At 38.0% G+C, this 15986-nt stretch overlaps 2 protein-coding genes and 1 non-coding gene across 10 annotated transcripts in view; 1 reads left to right on the forward strand and 2 right to left on the reverse strand.

Moving 5' to 3' along the window:
* Positions 1-8340, reverse strand: part of ELF1 (E74 like ETS transcription factor 1) — a 129687-nt gene extending 121347 nt beyond the window's left edge. For 4 of the 6 annotated variants that reach the window (XM_090258671.1, XM_090258670.1, XM_090258668.1 and 1 more), the window contains exon 1: positions 7763-8340. The gene's annotated coding sequence lies outside the window, so the exon portion shown is untranslated. The remainder of the gene's footprint in view (positions 1-7762) is intronic. The other 2 variants (XM_090258672.1, XM_090258669.1) reach the window with 1 other exon arrangement.
* TRNAE-UUC (transfer RNA glutamic acid (anticodon UUC)) lies at positions 7661-7732 on the reverse strand. Its single transcript has one exon. It is a non-coding gene; the product is annotated as a tRNA-Glu (tRNA).
* Positions 8341-8453: 113 nt separating the features above from the next.
* Positions 8454-15986, forward strand: part of WBP4 (WW domain binding protein 4) — a 29050-nt gene continuing 21517 nt past the window's right edge. The window contains exons 1-4 of one of the 3 annotated variants that reach the window (XM_090258680.1): positions 8454-8579; positions 9498-9570; positions 11661-11723; positions 11811-11934. In XM_090258680.1, coding sequence (XP_090114806.1) covers positions 8578-8579; positions 9498-9570; positions 11661-11723; positions 11811-11934 — 262 coding nt within the window. In that variant the 5' untranslated portion in view covers positions 8454-8577. Of the gene's footprint in view, positions 8580-8738; positions 8878-8912; positions 9397-9497; positions 9571-11660; positions 11724-11810; positions 11935-15986 lie in introns of those variants that run through there. The other 2 variants (XM_090258679.1, XM_090258678.1) reach the window with 2 other exon arrangements.

Consider the following 15986-nt stretch of genomic DNA (forward strand, 5'->3'; position numbering starts at 1 on the left):
ATAAACACTGATGTTAGGAAAGCTGGGATAAAACCAATCCCATTATGACCCTGAAAGCCTGAATTCATTAAATCCTGACAGAGAGAAAAAGCTTCACACAAAATGAGGTATCAAAAATGTATCTTGGTCATAGTATTTTGAATCCAAAAGAAACTTTAACTCCACTAAAAGATTAAACTATGAATAAAGACTTAAGACAATCTAGAAGGACTCTGGATCCAGAGGTCATTAGCTAAGTACCTTCCCAGATATCGAAAATAAAGAAAATAAAAAGTTTTAAATAAAAGGTATTTAATAGTAAATAGTTTGCTATTTAAAAATTTTAAAACCTATTAAAATGTACACACATGCCCCCAACACACATAAAAAAAATATACAGTTGTTACTGCTTTATCAAAACAAGTCATGTATGCTGGAATTGCTTTTCAAAAAAACAGTTTTATATCTACATTTGTGAAAATGAACCCGAGTGTGAAAAGTAAAAAGAAATGATAACTACCATTAATCCTAAATCGCCACTCTAGCATAAAAGGCAGATACCGTGTGATGACAAAGTTTCTTATGTATAGGCTAAATATTAAACTAAAAATTTTTTTAGAAGTTCAATGCCATTTACAGTTTTTAAAACAACATGATAATGAAATCATTCAAGAAGTTAGAAAACATATATCCCTAACTTGATTGGCTGCTCGTTCCAATACTTAGGAAAGAAGCAAACAGACTATTAAGTATTTTGAAATTTACTTTCCTTAAACAATACCTAAGTATTGTAATACTGTTTTTTATATGGCAAACCTTATGAGCCTAGATAAACATTTGCATTTTCAAAATTCATAGCCTACTTTGCTTAAAATTACATGGTATACATCAACCAAAATAAATGTAGCAAAAAATAATTTAGAAGTCACCAACAATCCCATACATTTACATGTAAATAAAACCAAGTATTTAAAGTATATTACCATGTTTGTCATGCTCTATTTTTGAGAAAAACTCAGAAATAGCTAAATATTTAAAATCATTAACATTATATTTTTAAAAATCTCTTGTAATTTAAGGATTAAGGGTCAGTGGATACTCAGCCATTCTCTTCCTCAGCCTGGATAACACAATCAGAAAGAAGCTACAATTGCTGACCTCAGATTGCTGCTGCAGCCCATTTCTACCTAACTGGTAACACCAATCTGAAGCACTAAAACTCCACCCCTCCTAACACCTCAGGGAATACTAGGGTGCAAGCCACTTACGACATTAGGCTGTAAACACAGCTCATCTACTGGAAAAGTTTTGTAGAGTTCAAGGCGGAACCATTTCCTGAGTTGCAGAAAGCAAATAAGTCTTTCACAATAGCCATTTCATTTCGATTCAAGCTAGTTTACCAGTTTAATTTGTGAGCAGACTGCCCTTCTAACTAAATAACATATAATGAAATCCAAATTATTTATATAATTACAATTAAGAAAACTCATCAAAGCATGGAGAATTTCTAACAATAAAATCCAACTTCACAAGAAATAGGCAGTGAAGAGCACTTTCACTTAAGACAAAAAGGTAGGGGGAGTTTTCACATATTTCTCAAAAAATATAACTCTCAAGGACAATACCAAATGTATTATACAATAAGATAAAAATTGTACAATATAAGAGAAAAAAAGACTATTTATAACAGGCCTACATGCCACAATGTATTTAAAAACAAAACTCTGATATGAAATTACTGGAGGACAAAAGCATGCCATGAAAAGAGCATTCTTGAATTTCTTTGTAACTTTTTAAGCTATTGATTTATCTAAAATTCTATGTAAAAGCCTCATAAAGCAAACTAATTTCAACTTTCTATTTAATGAACATAACTACATATATCATAAGCAGTTCTAAAATAGTGAATTTCAAATGAATGAAGATTTAGTTCTAAGTTATATTGTCCACAGGGTGGCAGTCTCACAGTTTTAACTTTGTCTCTGGAGTCAATGTACAAATTTCAGTGTTCAAAAAGCCACATACACACCACACACAGATGAGCAATAAAAATTTAATGTCTGACCTATCCTTGGTAAGATAATTGTCTGTCCTCTTAAAAAAAACAAACAAACTATGCTTTGTAACTTCTCTATTTCTTTTAGGAGTGTTTACTTCCTGACATCTTAAATTTTTCCTTCCATGTACACCCTTTGATCCTTTGTTTCACTGCAGCTGCCTCATTTAGGGAGAGATTAGAAGCAAGGAGAGTTGTTGGATTATTGCTGTACTGCAAGAGACCCTGACCTTGGTCAATGCCTAAACTAGGGAGAATGGGAGCAAGAATAGGAATAGGAAGATGGGAGTGGACACCACAAACACAATCCTTCCATCCTCCAGTACATCCTTCACACTACTACCAAATTAAAAACACTTACCATATTACCAGAAGTCCCTTCTCCTAGCTAAGTAAATTCCTTATCCCAAAATTCAAGGACCTTCATAATCAGAACTTTCCAAAATCTTCTATCTAAATGCTCTGCAAGAGTTGCCCTGGCCAGTTTGGCTCAATTGGTTGGAGCGTGGACCCATAAACCAAAAGGTCACAGGCTCAATTTCCAATCAGGGCACTTTCCTGGGTTGCAGGTCAGTCCCCAATTGATTCTCATACGAATGTCTCTCTCTCTCCAAACACGTCCTCGGGTAAGGATAAAATATTAATAAATAAATAAAATGTAAATACTCTGCAAGAGTCAAGGGGATTTGTAAAATAAACTTCACTTGAGTAGACCTTGCAACTTCCTGGTTTTCATTCATTCAAATATTTTCTAAATACGTACTCACCAAGTGCCAAGCACCGCTCCAAGCGCTTATGATACTGAGGGGAACAAGTGAAAGTCCTTTCTCCAAAGTTGTACTCCTGACTAGACAGTCTTGAGTTGAGAACAATTAGAGGAAAGAAATAAACCCCCGGACACTTTCAGCTCTGTTTCCCAAGTACAGGCTACTGGAAGAACACTAGGGGTTGAAGGATAACAAACAGACACCAAAGGACATCTGCCAGTGCTAACATCGTCAGCTATAGACCCTAATCTATTTTTGCAGCCTTATTTCCCACTTTTATGTTACTTGTTTCCTCACTTCAGTCAAAATGTTCTATACCAGCAACTGTTAAATGTGCCTATGCTCCTGCCTTGCCTCCCACCATATTACCTCCACTAGCAAAAGCCTAACCTGACTTTAAAGCCCATTTCAAATGCTGCCTTCTAGAGGATATCCTTCCCCATTCCCTTCACATAAATCCAGACATTTTGGAGACCTTCAAACCTTTATAAGCAACCCTTGGTTTAGCTCCCTCTGTGTACTTATCCCACTATATACTGTATCATAATTAAAATATCTCTGTATTTTAACCTCCTTCATTAGCTATTTACTGAGCACTTGCTACATTACTGGACTATCTACAGCTAGAATTCCAGTGTTAAATTATTCCATAATTATTTTTAAATATTTAATATCTAAATGATAAATACAAAATGTAGAAACAAATATTTTATATGCTTTTTATTGCTTCAATCTTTTTAAACAGTTTTACTGAAATATAATTTACATACCATGAAGTTCATCCATTCAAAGAGAACAATTCAAACATTTTTACAGAATTGTACAGCCATCATCACATCTAATTTTAGGACATTTTAATCATCCTAAGAAACCTTGTCCCTACATTAGCAGTCACTTCCCACCCCTTTACTACAGCTCCCTCATTCGCCAATCCTAGGTAAACCTAATCTATCTTTCTCTATAGATTTGCCTATTCTGGAAATTATATATAAATGATGCCATACAAGATGTCTTTTCAGCCTGACTTCTTTTGCTTAGCATACCATTTTTAAGAGTGATGAACAATGTGGTATGTATTAGTACTTCATTCTGTTTCATTGTCAAATAATATTAAATTGTATGCATACACCACATTGTATTTATTCATTCATCAGTTGATGTGCATTTGGGTAGTTTCCACTTTCTGCTTATGAATAATGCTGCCATAAACATTTGTGCACAAGTTTTTGTGTGCACATACGAGCACGTTTTAATTTTTATTGGGTATATACTTAGGAGTGGAATTGCTGGGTCATATGGTACCTCAATGTTTAATATTTTGAAGGAAATGTCAAACTCTTTTCCAAAGTAACTTCACCATTTTACATTTTCGCCAGAAATGTATGCGAGTTCCGACATTTCTGTTGTTTGAATCTTATAATAATTATCTCACTATACAATATCCTTACCTCATGTAACTTATATTCCAGTGGAATAAGAAGTAAACAGAAAAAAAATAAAACAAATTAACTTTAGATAATAGGAAAAAGGAGAGGGCCAAATATATGGTGACAGAAGATAATCTGACTTTGGGTGGTGAGCAAACAATGCAATATACTGATCATGTATCATAGAAATGTACACCTGAAACCTATATAATCTTATTAACCAATGTCACCCCAATAAATTTAACAAAATAAAAGAAAAAAGTGAAAATAAAACAGGGTAAACTAAACAGGAAGTAACAAATCAAAAGGGAGTCTCTCTAGGGTGGTCTGAAAAGACCTGTCTGAGAAGGTAATGTTGACCTAAGATGTGAAGAACTGGAGGGGAAATATTTCAGGCAATGCAAACAGCAAGAAATAAAAATAAGAAAAGAACAGGTCTGGCAAATACAAGGAACAAAAAAAAGAAGACAATGTGGCTGAAGTATAACAAAGAGGCAGAGAAGGTAGGAGGTGAAGTTAAATCTTGGGCCTCAGGGACCACAGTAGTAAAGTCTTTGTATTTTTTATTAAAAATGCCATTATTTTTTAAATATCTTACATTTCTTTAAAAATAGGTGTCCATCTATGCAAACACGCATTGAACTTTTACATATCTTCTAATTACAACTAATAGTAGCAAATATTAAAGAGACTATTTGGGTAAATCCATGCCACTTAATTAGTTATCACTTCATTTTGTAGTCTAAGACAAAACTAAACATGAGTACCAATGGTGTTTTATAGTCATACATATGAATTACAGGCATATGAATGAATCCTTACAAATTTATCATCTACTCTTAACCAGTTTAAGGTGTATGCCTTAATGATAGTAACTAGCAGCCCTGTCTTAGAATATTAAGGTCATTTTCAAAAAAGGAAGCCAATAAGAACATAGTTATAGATCATTCTCATAATTTAAACCTAGATTTCATTTCTTTCATCGAATTCTAATTAACTGTTTTTCTCCATTCTACTAATTAAAAAATATTCAATTGCTAAACATAAAACCATGTTCACAAAATATTCTACATGTTTTTACAGTGCTGGAATCTTCTAAATAAGTACTTTTACATATTATGCTACATTTGGTTTTTCAAAGAGACAAAAAAGAATGTTCTTAAACCTCTAGTGACATAAATGTCACGCCCTTGATAAAAGAACCTGTTACCTTGTCCCAACTTCATCTCCCACAGCTCTCCCTCCAGGCACTGTGTGCTCCTGCAGAACCAGACTACTTGCCAGCCTTATACCTGTTCCCCCACCTCAGCTTTATGATTCACATTCCCAGGAGAAATCCAACAAGTTCTTCAAGGTCCAGGGCAAATACACTCCCTTCCATGCTACCTCTCCAGTCCTCATCCCAGAGTAGAACTGATTTCCCACCACTGTGCTCCTGCAGCACTTTCAAAACTCAGATGCTGCCTTTCTCGGTGCTGCCTGGTGCACAACTATAAGAAGCTGCATTTTGGACAGAAACATTGTCACCAAACCACTAGCCTCAGCATACCCTCAAATACACACAGAGTAAAGCCTTCTGTAATTAGTGGGTGCTCAGTGGAAAACCACATCCACTTCAGAACTATTTGGTTCAAGAACCCTACTATACCAAGTCATTACAAAATGCAAGGTCAATAATTAAGCCCTCTTTGGAGACTATTTAAGCCTTCTAAATTTGGACATAATTCTTTAGTAAATGGTTTCTTAATAATCACACAATCCCACTATTTAAATGAAACTTTCCAATTTCATAGCCTACTTAAAAACTGCTCGACAAAGTTTGTGAGTGTTATGCATTATCAAGAAATCTATAGTTCTAAACCCAGAGCACAGAGAAGGTGAAAGATCTACACAGTTCATAGAGCTAATCACAGGGACCAAAATACCATTCTATTATGTATTCTATCCACTAGCTCCTAACATGAAGAACTAGTAACTTTCAAAAGCATCTATGCTGCTTGGTATATAGTAAAGGTTCAAACATTTGAATTAATAAAGAAAATTTAAAATATTTTTCGTTGTGAAGGTTTATTTATAATGAAAACATAATGAATCCTTAATCATGAAGTTCATATTAACAGATTAATTCAAAACTCACTCTGCAGTTAAAACTATAAGACAGTTTGGGAACGCACACACTAACAGCCAAAACTTCTAGTCTTAGTAACTGAACAGAAACCCTGCACAAGAGCCACTTTTTCCTTCTTCATTTGTTCTCAGAGGTCCAATAGACTGAACATTATATAGCTTGCCCCATTTTCTAATTTCAGCCTGCATTCAAGATAACGCTTTTGTTTCATTTACAGCTCACATGCTGCTGACACAGCTGCCCCTTCTTCGTAATAAACACAAGGCTTCTATATTTAAAAATACAGTGAAACTTTGTTTTAACATCCCCTCCCAGTCTCCGGCCAATATTCTCTTCCAAGCCCCAACTCCACCCCAGGATTTTCTATCATCGGTGTTCAATGAGTTAGACCCTTTGGAGAATCAATTTTCTTTTTTAAACATATCTCATCGTAGTGTTGTTTTTCTTCTCCGCAGCCCCTGTGTGTATGTGTGTTGTGTAGTTTTTGAAAGAAAAGGGGGGGGGGACTCCCTTCCCCCGAGGCCTTCCCAAGCAAAAAAGTCTGAGGTACTTGTGAACTGTAGCCAGTGCGCCCGTGGCAAACTGGGACTAACTCGCTGGCGGGGCTCGGGCGCTGCGGGAGAGCCGAGCGAAGGCGCGGCCGATTCCTCGTCGATTGGCAGCTGCGCTCACGGGAAAGCGTGCCCGTGGGCACCGGGGCTCACCGACCAGCCGCGCCGCCTAGCGGGGCAGTATCGCCCTCTCTAGGCGAGCGCCCCCTGGGAGGCTGCTTTGTGTTGGGGACGGGGGTTCTCGTTACCACCCAGCGAAGTTACCGAGGGCTGCTAGCCGGGCGCGGACTCCCGGGGGCTGAGGGCAGGGGGCAAACACGACCCGCTCTATTGCGACTGTCGGAAGGGGGAGGCCGAGGAGACTGTGGGCCGGAGGGGCGAGCTGGGAGGAGATAAGGAGAGGCTGGAGTTAATCATCACCTCCCGAGCGTCTGGAAAAGGATGGCTGGGGGCCGGAGCGGCGGGAGGGAAGCCCCGGGGAAAGTGAAACTTCTTCCCGGCAGCGCAGACCCGCCAACCCCGGGCGGGAGGAGAGGCAGCCCAAGAGCAGTAACTCCTCCAGCCTGCCCAGCGCAGTACTCGTGACTCCCAAAGCCGCAGCCCCAGTCAAGGCGCAAGTAACAAGTACACGAAAGCTCGTTTTCTACAAACTCACCCGGTAGGGCAGGAAGGGAGCAAGAGGCATTGGAAATAAAATTAGCTGCCCGAGCCTCTATAAAAAAGAAAGAAAGGAAAAAGAAAAGCTTAAGACATTCCCATACCGGGAGTCGAACCCGGGCCGCCTGGGTGAAAACCAGGAATCCTAACCGCTAGACCATATGGGAAATGCTGATAGAAGTACTGTGGTGACTCACCTGACAAGCGCCTGTGCCGCGCTGCTTCCTCTCCACTTCTCGATGCTACTAATGCCTCCGTCTCTGCGCCACTCAAGCCGCTCCCGCCGCTGCCCACGCGCTCAGGAGCAGGGGAACGAGCCGAACAGAGCGCGCGGGCGTCTCGGAAGGGGGAGCGTAGCCGCTCCGCCGCCTCAGGAAAGTTCTGAGGCAAACCCCGGCAACTCGCGGTCCTGAAACCAGCTGTTTCACCTTCCTTTTGTTTTGTTTTGTTTTTTAAACTCTGCCAACAGCTCCCAGCCTACAGGTCCAGGTTGCTCCGCTGGGCAAACTGCGTGCGGAGTAGTTGGCAAAGTTGAAGTCGGCGACGTCTCGGGGAACAGCTGTTTGCGTTCGGGGCGGAGGCGGCGCGCGAGCTCCTTGGCCACGAGCCCGTGAGCCTAGAAGGGTGAAGGTACTGGATCCCAGAGCACGAGAAAGAAGGAGGGATGAGGCGGGGACTTGAAGTTTCAGGTTCGGGTCTTTCAGCTTAGGTCCCGTCGCGCTTTTGCCCCTTCTCGGTGACCTCAACCCCTTTATACCGACCCCACCTTTCAGAAGTCGGGAGTACCGCCCCTGTAGGGGGAGGGGAAGAGGAGGAGGTTTCGAATGCGGATTGAGTCCTCTGAGCACCCGTAGTTGGGAACCGTGGAACACTGGTTCGGGGGTAAGAGGGCGGTGTTGGAGCGCGGAAGCTTGGGTGGGCCTTGCTCCTGGTCGGGCTGCTTTTCGCCCCGCGTGGGAAACGCTAACTTGGGCCGGACCCGGGGGCGAAGCGCGGAGCTGCTGGTCCAGTCATGTGAGTTGGGTCTCAGGCTCTAAACAAGGATGAGTTGTTTTTCAGGGCGGCCCTTTCTCCGCCGTGTCGGTCCCTCCAACCACCAGCCCCCTTTCCACCCCCACCTCCCGCCTTCTGCCTGGAGGCGTGACGGATGTTCCCTTAACTCGCTCAGGACCGCCTGGACCGGCAGGGCGGGTTCTCTGGGCGGGGTGGAAATGCTACCTCGCGAGCACCCTGGGGAAACCGAGGTCGGGCTCTCGGGAGGGAAGTTGGATGGCCGACTGCGAAGCGACGGAGTGACCCTTCCACCTACACGGTCGGGGGTCACAGCTGCCTTTTGGTTTCTGTAGTGCTTGAAACTTGGGATGTTGTGAAACTTTAGGGTTGGATTGTGGCCACTACTGACTCCTCCGCCTATTGGAGGCGGCCAGCCCCGGTTAATGATTTTTTTTCCTTGTCTTGCCAACTGAGAGGTCCCTTGGCTTTTCCAACTCTCTTGCCCTGAGGCTCAAGAACAAATTGTATTAACTAATGGTCTCTGAGGAACCACAGTCTCCCACCAGAGGAATCTTGTGCTTTGTTTGCGCTTTTGGTGGAAGTAACTTGATTTAAAGTAAACTTGATGAGTTTCTTCAGGCCTCCATTACAGCAACCTCTCAAAGTGCCAGAAAGGAATGGAAGAGAGAAACCTCTAAGATGTTCCTTATTTCTTCACGCTGATGACATTAACAAATGAGGGGGAATTTTTAAAAGCTATTTTATCTAAGGGAGTTTTAAATCCGGTGCAGACTTTTCTATTCCACTGGCAACAATTTTACTTGACCGCTTGTATCAGGTAGCAGAGGCTTATATTTCAAACTCTTAAGAAGATGTAAAGGATGCAGAATTTTAACTTTAAATTGTAAGTAAGCTTAGACTTGTTTTTTCTTTTTTCAGGGCAGACTACTGGAAGTCGCAACCAAAGAAATTCTGTGATTACTGCAAATGCTGGATAGCAGACAATAGGCCTGTATGATAATTCCACTATTACAGATTCTAATGTATTTATGTGAAGTGTTCCTTTGTGATCCAGACTCAAGAGTTTACAAAGCATTTTCATATACATTGCTTTAGGTTTTTCAAAACATTGAAAAACTATTATTTTTTTTTCCTTATAGGAAACCTGTGTGCACTCTTTTCATCACCCTAAATTTGATTATATATATACTAAGCCAAATTATTTTACTATGGCCCTTCGGTCAAAGTCAGGAAATGAACATTGAATGGGTAATTTCATCCATGTCTAGGAAATCTAGTTTTGATGGTGTTGTTTGTGAAACTATCACATGTAAGTGGAAAGCCCTTAATATGTAAAAAGAAACATTGTAGTTTTTTTTTTTCTCTAATTACATGTGTTTGATATAAAATTTTATGTCTACAACTGCTTAAATTTGAAAGAACATCATTCTCTCATGGAATGTGAAAATAGCAACTCTGTTAAGCAAATTATATACTGTATCATTTAGTCTACCTTCAACTTTTAAGACAAAACAAAAAGCAACACCATTGCTTTTTTTTTTTTTCCTCAAGCATATACATAGCAGTTATACATTGGGGTATTTTTAAAATATATTACACATTCATATTTTTTTACTTGGTGGAGTTGGATGCACAAAAAGAATAGTAGGCCTATCTGCAACAATGTTGTATTTATTTCGTATATATTTATTTACTATTGTCTACAAAAAGTTTAGGACTATTTTTCTTCTGGGTTTTTTTGTTTCTTCGTTTTTAGTCTTTTTAAATAGTTGCTAAAGTTCTTGACTATCTTTTTTTTTTGACATAGGCTATCCTTACAAATGAACACCACATATTTTAAAACCTGCACAAATCACTGATAGTCTCTTACTTAAAGGTACCTAAGCAGTTCAGTGAATTTTATGAGTTAGGTAGAGTGTAAAATCTCTCTAGCATAGTCAGTTGATCTTCATCTCCTTGAGTTGCTAATACACACCAATTTAACCATTAATTGGAAACAATTTATTTTTGAATGGTCTTTGTCGGGTATAATCAATTTTAGGAAAATTAATATATGAAAAATAAAGGATGAACATTTGCCTTAAAAAAGGAATTCACAGTGGAATTTTAGAATAGCTCAGCTAATGCAAGATTTGACAAAACTTGTTTTTGCAAAGTTTACCTGGTAATTCTTATTGCATACAACTATAGAGAGCATTTCTGGCTCTTTTATATAGGTAATGTTTACTCATCCACCTCTCCCCATTCATCCTAGTTACTGTCATTCCTCATAGGTTACTGCTTTTTCATTTTCATGACTATCATTCTATTGTTTATGCATATAGATATAGGTTCTTATTCCAGCATACATAAAAGGTAGCATGATATATACACTATTCTGCACCATAGTTTTAAAAAAAATTAAGTATATCCTGGAGCTCTTGTCATATTAATTTTTAGAGAACTTTTTTTTTGTTCTCTATTACAGCAGTCTGATTTTGATAGATAGTTCCAAATTGTCTTGCATAAGAGTTTTACATTTTGTACCATTACCACATAAAAGTATTTGTTTACTATTTTTAGGGTAAATTTTTTAATGTCTACTTTTCTCCCAATTTGGAGGAAAAACGTTCTAAGGCTCATTGTTTATTGTCTCCTACCTAGTGTGGCAAATACAGCAGTATAAATTCTATTGGCTTACAGGTTTTAACATTTTATGTTGAGAAGTGTTTCTTAAAATTAAGGTGTTTTTTTTTTTTCACTCCTCTTGGCTTCATATCTTGTTTTGAGTCCTAATTACAATCATGTTCACTTGATTAGTCATCAAGTGTACCTTGTATTTTTCCCCATTAATATGGTCATCGTAGTTTATTTTAAGCACTACAGGAGACGTAGTCAGAGGGCATAATAATAAATAATGTAATTCAGTTCTGTAGCATCATTTGATAAAAAAGACCAATTTGCATTAAAATTATTTTTTTCTTTTGTACCAGTTTAGTTTTTAATTTTATGCTTCATTCCCAAATTTACTGTTACTTTTCTGTGAACCTTATGATGTTTATGTAGTTTTCCTTTGTATTTTCTCTTTTTTTCATTTTCAAGAGTGTTGAATTTCATGAAAGAGGAAAAAATCATAAGGAAAATGTGGCAAAGAGGATCAGTGAGGTAATTTAGTTTCTTTCTTTCTTTGCCAGTTATTGTGTGTAAATATCAGTCCTTTGTCTAGCTTTCATTTTTATATGTCTTACATAGATTAAGCAGAAAAGCCTGGATAAGGCAAAGGAAGAAGAAAAGGCATTAAAGGAGTTTGCTGCAATGGAGGCAGCTGCCCTGAAAGCATACCAAGAGGATTTGAAAAGGCTTGGCTTAGAGTCAGGTAAAAATACAGCCATCATGTTTTAAAAGTAACATCAGAGGTCATGCTAAGTTAGCCTTTTATTTCCATAAAGAGGTTATACACTCAGGATATAGTCTTAGTGCTTTTCCTATGCATCATAGCACTATTTAGACTATGGGAGTTTGTTCATTCACTTTTGCTTTTAATGCTTCATATTTTAACATCTCCATTCACAAAAACTAAACTATGTTGGTGGTTACCTAGTCCTAGTTCTGTCTTAGGTCAGTGGTTCGTTACAGAAACATTTGAGTTTTTTAGGTATTCTAGTTATTTCGCTAAAAGGATCTATTTATTAAAAAATAGGCGTTGTGCCCTAACCAGAGTTGCTTAGTTAGTTGGGTGTCGTCCCACAAAGCGAAAGGTCACTGCTGGTTTGATTCCAGTCAGGGCACATGTCTGGTTGCAAGTTCAGTTCCCAGTCAGGGAGAGTATGAGATGCAACCAATCAAACTTTCTCTCTCACACAGATGTTTCTCCCCCTCTCCCTCCCTTTCACGTTCTCTAAAAATAAATAAAATATATTTTTAAAGAAGGCATTGCATTATAACTATATAGCTCACTTTATATGGTGAGAACTAAATCATGTTTATGTGGTTGAATTATAGTGAATTGGCCTTTTGTGGACAAATTAACTGACTATTGCTAGAAAACAATTTTTGTTACCTTTTTGATTTTTAATTGAATATATTTGATGTAAACATTGTAAATTTAAGGTATACAATGTGTTATACTGATACACTTACATATTGTAATACCATTGCCATTGTAGTGATATTTATCATATTACCTAATTGTAGTGCAATATTTTTTACACTATTCATTACTTTATGCCAGTGATTTTCAACCTTTTTCATTTCATGGAACATACACACTTAATTACTAAACTTCTTCGGCACACCAAAAATATTTTTTTTAAACTCTTAATCCTCACCTGAGAATATATTTTTATTGATTTTAGAGGGAAAGGGAGAGAGAGAAAAAGAAACATTGCTGTGAGAAAGAAGCATTGATCCTTTGCTTTCTGCCCGTGCCCCAACCAGGGATCGAACCTGCAGCCCTTTGGTGTGTGGAACGACACTCCAACCAACTAAGCCACCCAGCCAGGGTAATAGGTATAATTTTGATTCATTTACACCGAATGGCTCTTGTGTTGGCTATTACCACTTTTTTTCCCTTATTTCTCAATCTAAGGGAAAAGGGGTCAGTGCCTCTGACTAGTCAGGTATTGCATGTTTTAAAAATTCTTGTGGCACACAGATTGAAAATCACTGCTCTGTGCATTAGATCTCTATGGATTATTTACTACTCATTCATTACAAGTTTGTATCCTTACAGCAGTCTTACTATCCTATCCCCCATTTCCTTGTTAACAACAATTTTGCTGTTTTTTATAAATTTGACTTTTTTAGATTCCACAAAGAACTTGTCCTTCTCTTTCTGGCTTATCTCACTTATTTAGCACAATGTGCTGAGTTAGGGTCCATCCATGTTGTCACAAATGGCAGAATATCCTCCTTTCTCACAGCTGAATAGTAATTCCATTGTGTATATAAACTACATGTTTTTTAGTCCATTCATCTGTTGATGGGCATTTAGGTTTCCATATCTTGCCTCTTGCAAATAATACTGCAGTAAATAAAGAAATGCATATATCTCTTTGAGATCCTATTTTTATTTCCTTTGAGTTTATACCCAGAAGTGGAATTGCTGAATCGTACGATAATCTGTTTTTAATTTTTTTGAGGAACTTGCATATTGCTTTCCATCGTGATTAGACCAATTTACACTTCCACCAACAGTGTATAAGGTTTTCCTTCCTTTTCACCACATCCTTGCCAGCAAGAAATAATTTGAAGGTTTGAGGATACCAGTTCCAGATAAAAAGCATTATTTAAGTAGAATGTATTTATCTTGCCATTGAATTAAGACTTTAACTTGGGAACTTCCTATGAGCATTTCTTCCATGACAACCTTATTGTCCTTAAACTAGGCATATAGCAAATCACAGTTGTTGATCCTACATAATAGTTGAGGTAGTCGACATGAAATGGTATTCTTTACTCTCTAATGAAAACTGCTTTCAAAGGGAATCAACCATATGGGAAGACATATTTGCCAATAATAACTCAGAAAAGGGTTTGATCTCCAAAATATATAAAGAACTTATACAACTCAACACCAAGAAGACAACAATCCAATTAAAAAATGAGCAAAGCAGCTGAACAGACACTTCTCCAAGGAGGATATACAGAGGGTCCAGAGGCATAGGAAAGGATGCTCGCCATCACTAGCCATCAGAGAGACACGAATTAAAACCTCAATGAGATACCACCTCACACCTGTCAGAATGGTCATCATTAACAAATCAACAAACAGCAAGTGCTGGTGAGGATGTGGAGAAAAGGGAACCCTAGTGCACTGTTGGTGGGAATGCAGACTGGTACAGCCACTAAAAAACAGTATGGAATTTCCTCGAAAAACTAAAAATGGAACTGCCTTTTGATCCAGCAATTCCACTGCTGGAATTATACCCGAAGAATCCTGAAACACCAATTCATAAGAACCTATGCACCCCTATGTTCAAAGCAGCGCTATTTACAATAACCAAGTACTGGAAACAGCCTAAATGCCCAAGAGTAAATGAGTGCCTCAAAAAACTGTGGTACATTTACACAATGGAATACGACGCAGCAGAAAGAAAACAGGAACCTACCTTTCGCGACAGCATGGATGGAACTGGAGAGTATTATACTAAGTGAAATAAACCAGGCAGCAAAAGGCAAATACCATATGATATCACCTAATACAGGAACCTAATGAACATGAATAAAACAAATGAGCAAAATAGAACCAGTGGCATGGAAACAAGGAACAGGCTGACAGTGGCCATAGGGGACAAGGGAGGGCGTTAAGGGGGGAAAGAACGAGAAGGGTCTAGTCAAGGAACATGTATAAATTGACAACAGGGCAGGGATTAATTGTTGGGGGGGACAGAGCAGTGGAGAACAAGAAGGGGTGGATTTGGGACAACAGTAATAGAATAAGAAAAACATTTTTTAATTTTAAAAAAGTGCTGTCAATTAAGTTTTTAATCAGAATAGCAGTTAATTGATATTGCCTTCATCAAATAAGAACAGTTGTAATCACAGTTTAAAAATATTATCTGGGATATGTTAGTTACAATGGAGCAGCAGCATTTTCACGAGGATAAAGCTATATGTTCATTTTAATTCCTGCAGAATTAAAGAATAGTTGAAAATTTATTTAATCAATTATATGGATTGGGAGAATTCATAATGCTGCCCTGTGAGCAAATCTTAGCATGATATATTTAAATGGATTTTTCTTTTTAATTTTTATATTTATTCTGTTACAGTTGTCCCAATTTTTCCCCCTCTGCCCACTGATTTTTCTTACTATTTTTCATAGTCTCCTTTACCTGAATAAGATATATAGTCCTTTAAAAGTACAGCAATGCAGTACAAAGAATTTTTAGAATTTTTTTATAAAGTTATACATTTTATGTAGTAGTCTATTTGAAGATTGTTTTTTTTTCCCTCAACGTATGTCAGGTACATCTTTTAAATAAGGATATACAATCATTTTTAGTGGCTACACAGTGGTTAGGAGCACAGGCTTCGAGTCAACCAGAATTATCTCTTGCTAGCTATGCAACTTGATTTTTACTAAAATTAAGTAATAAAATAATCTAATGGTATAAACTGCTTCTTACAATGACCACTTGTAACAGGTGTTTAATAAAGGATATAAAAGGCCATAAAAAGGCCAACATTATTTTATTAATTTTTTCCAAGTTAACATTTTGGGTTCCTTCGAGTTTCTCATTGTTAGAATGCCTCAGTGAACATTTTTTTTTTTTTTTCAGATTTAATGTGTTTTATTGATTAAAATATTACATTTGTGCCCCTTTCCCTTCCCTCTGCTCCCCTCCACCCGGTGGCCCCCTCCCTCCAGTTGTCCCCCACTTTTAGATTATGTCCATTAGTTGTGCTTACAGTTCCTCCCAACCT

The sequence above is a fragment of the Furipterus horrens genome, unplaced genomic scaffold (assembly GCF_987537825.1).
Source record: "Furipterus horrens unplaced genomic scaffold, mFurHor1.1.pri manual_scaffold_12, whole genome shotgun sequence".
In the NCBI taxonomy this organism is placed as follows: domain Eukaryota; kingdom Metazoa; phylum Chordata; class Mammalia; order Chiroptera; family Furipteridae; genus Furipterus; species Furipterus horrens.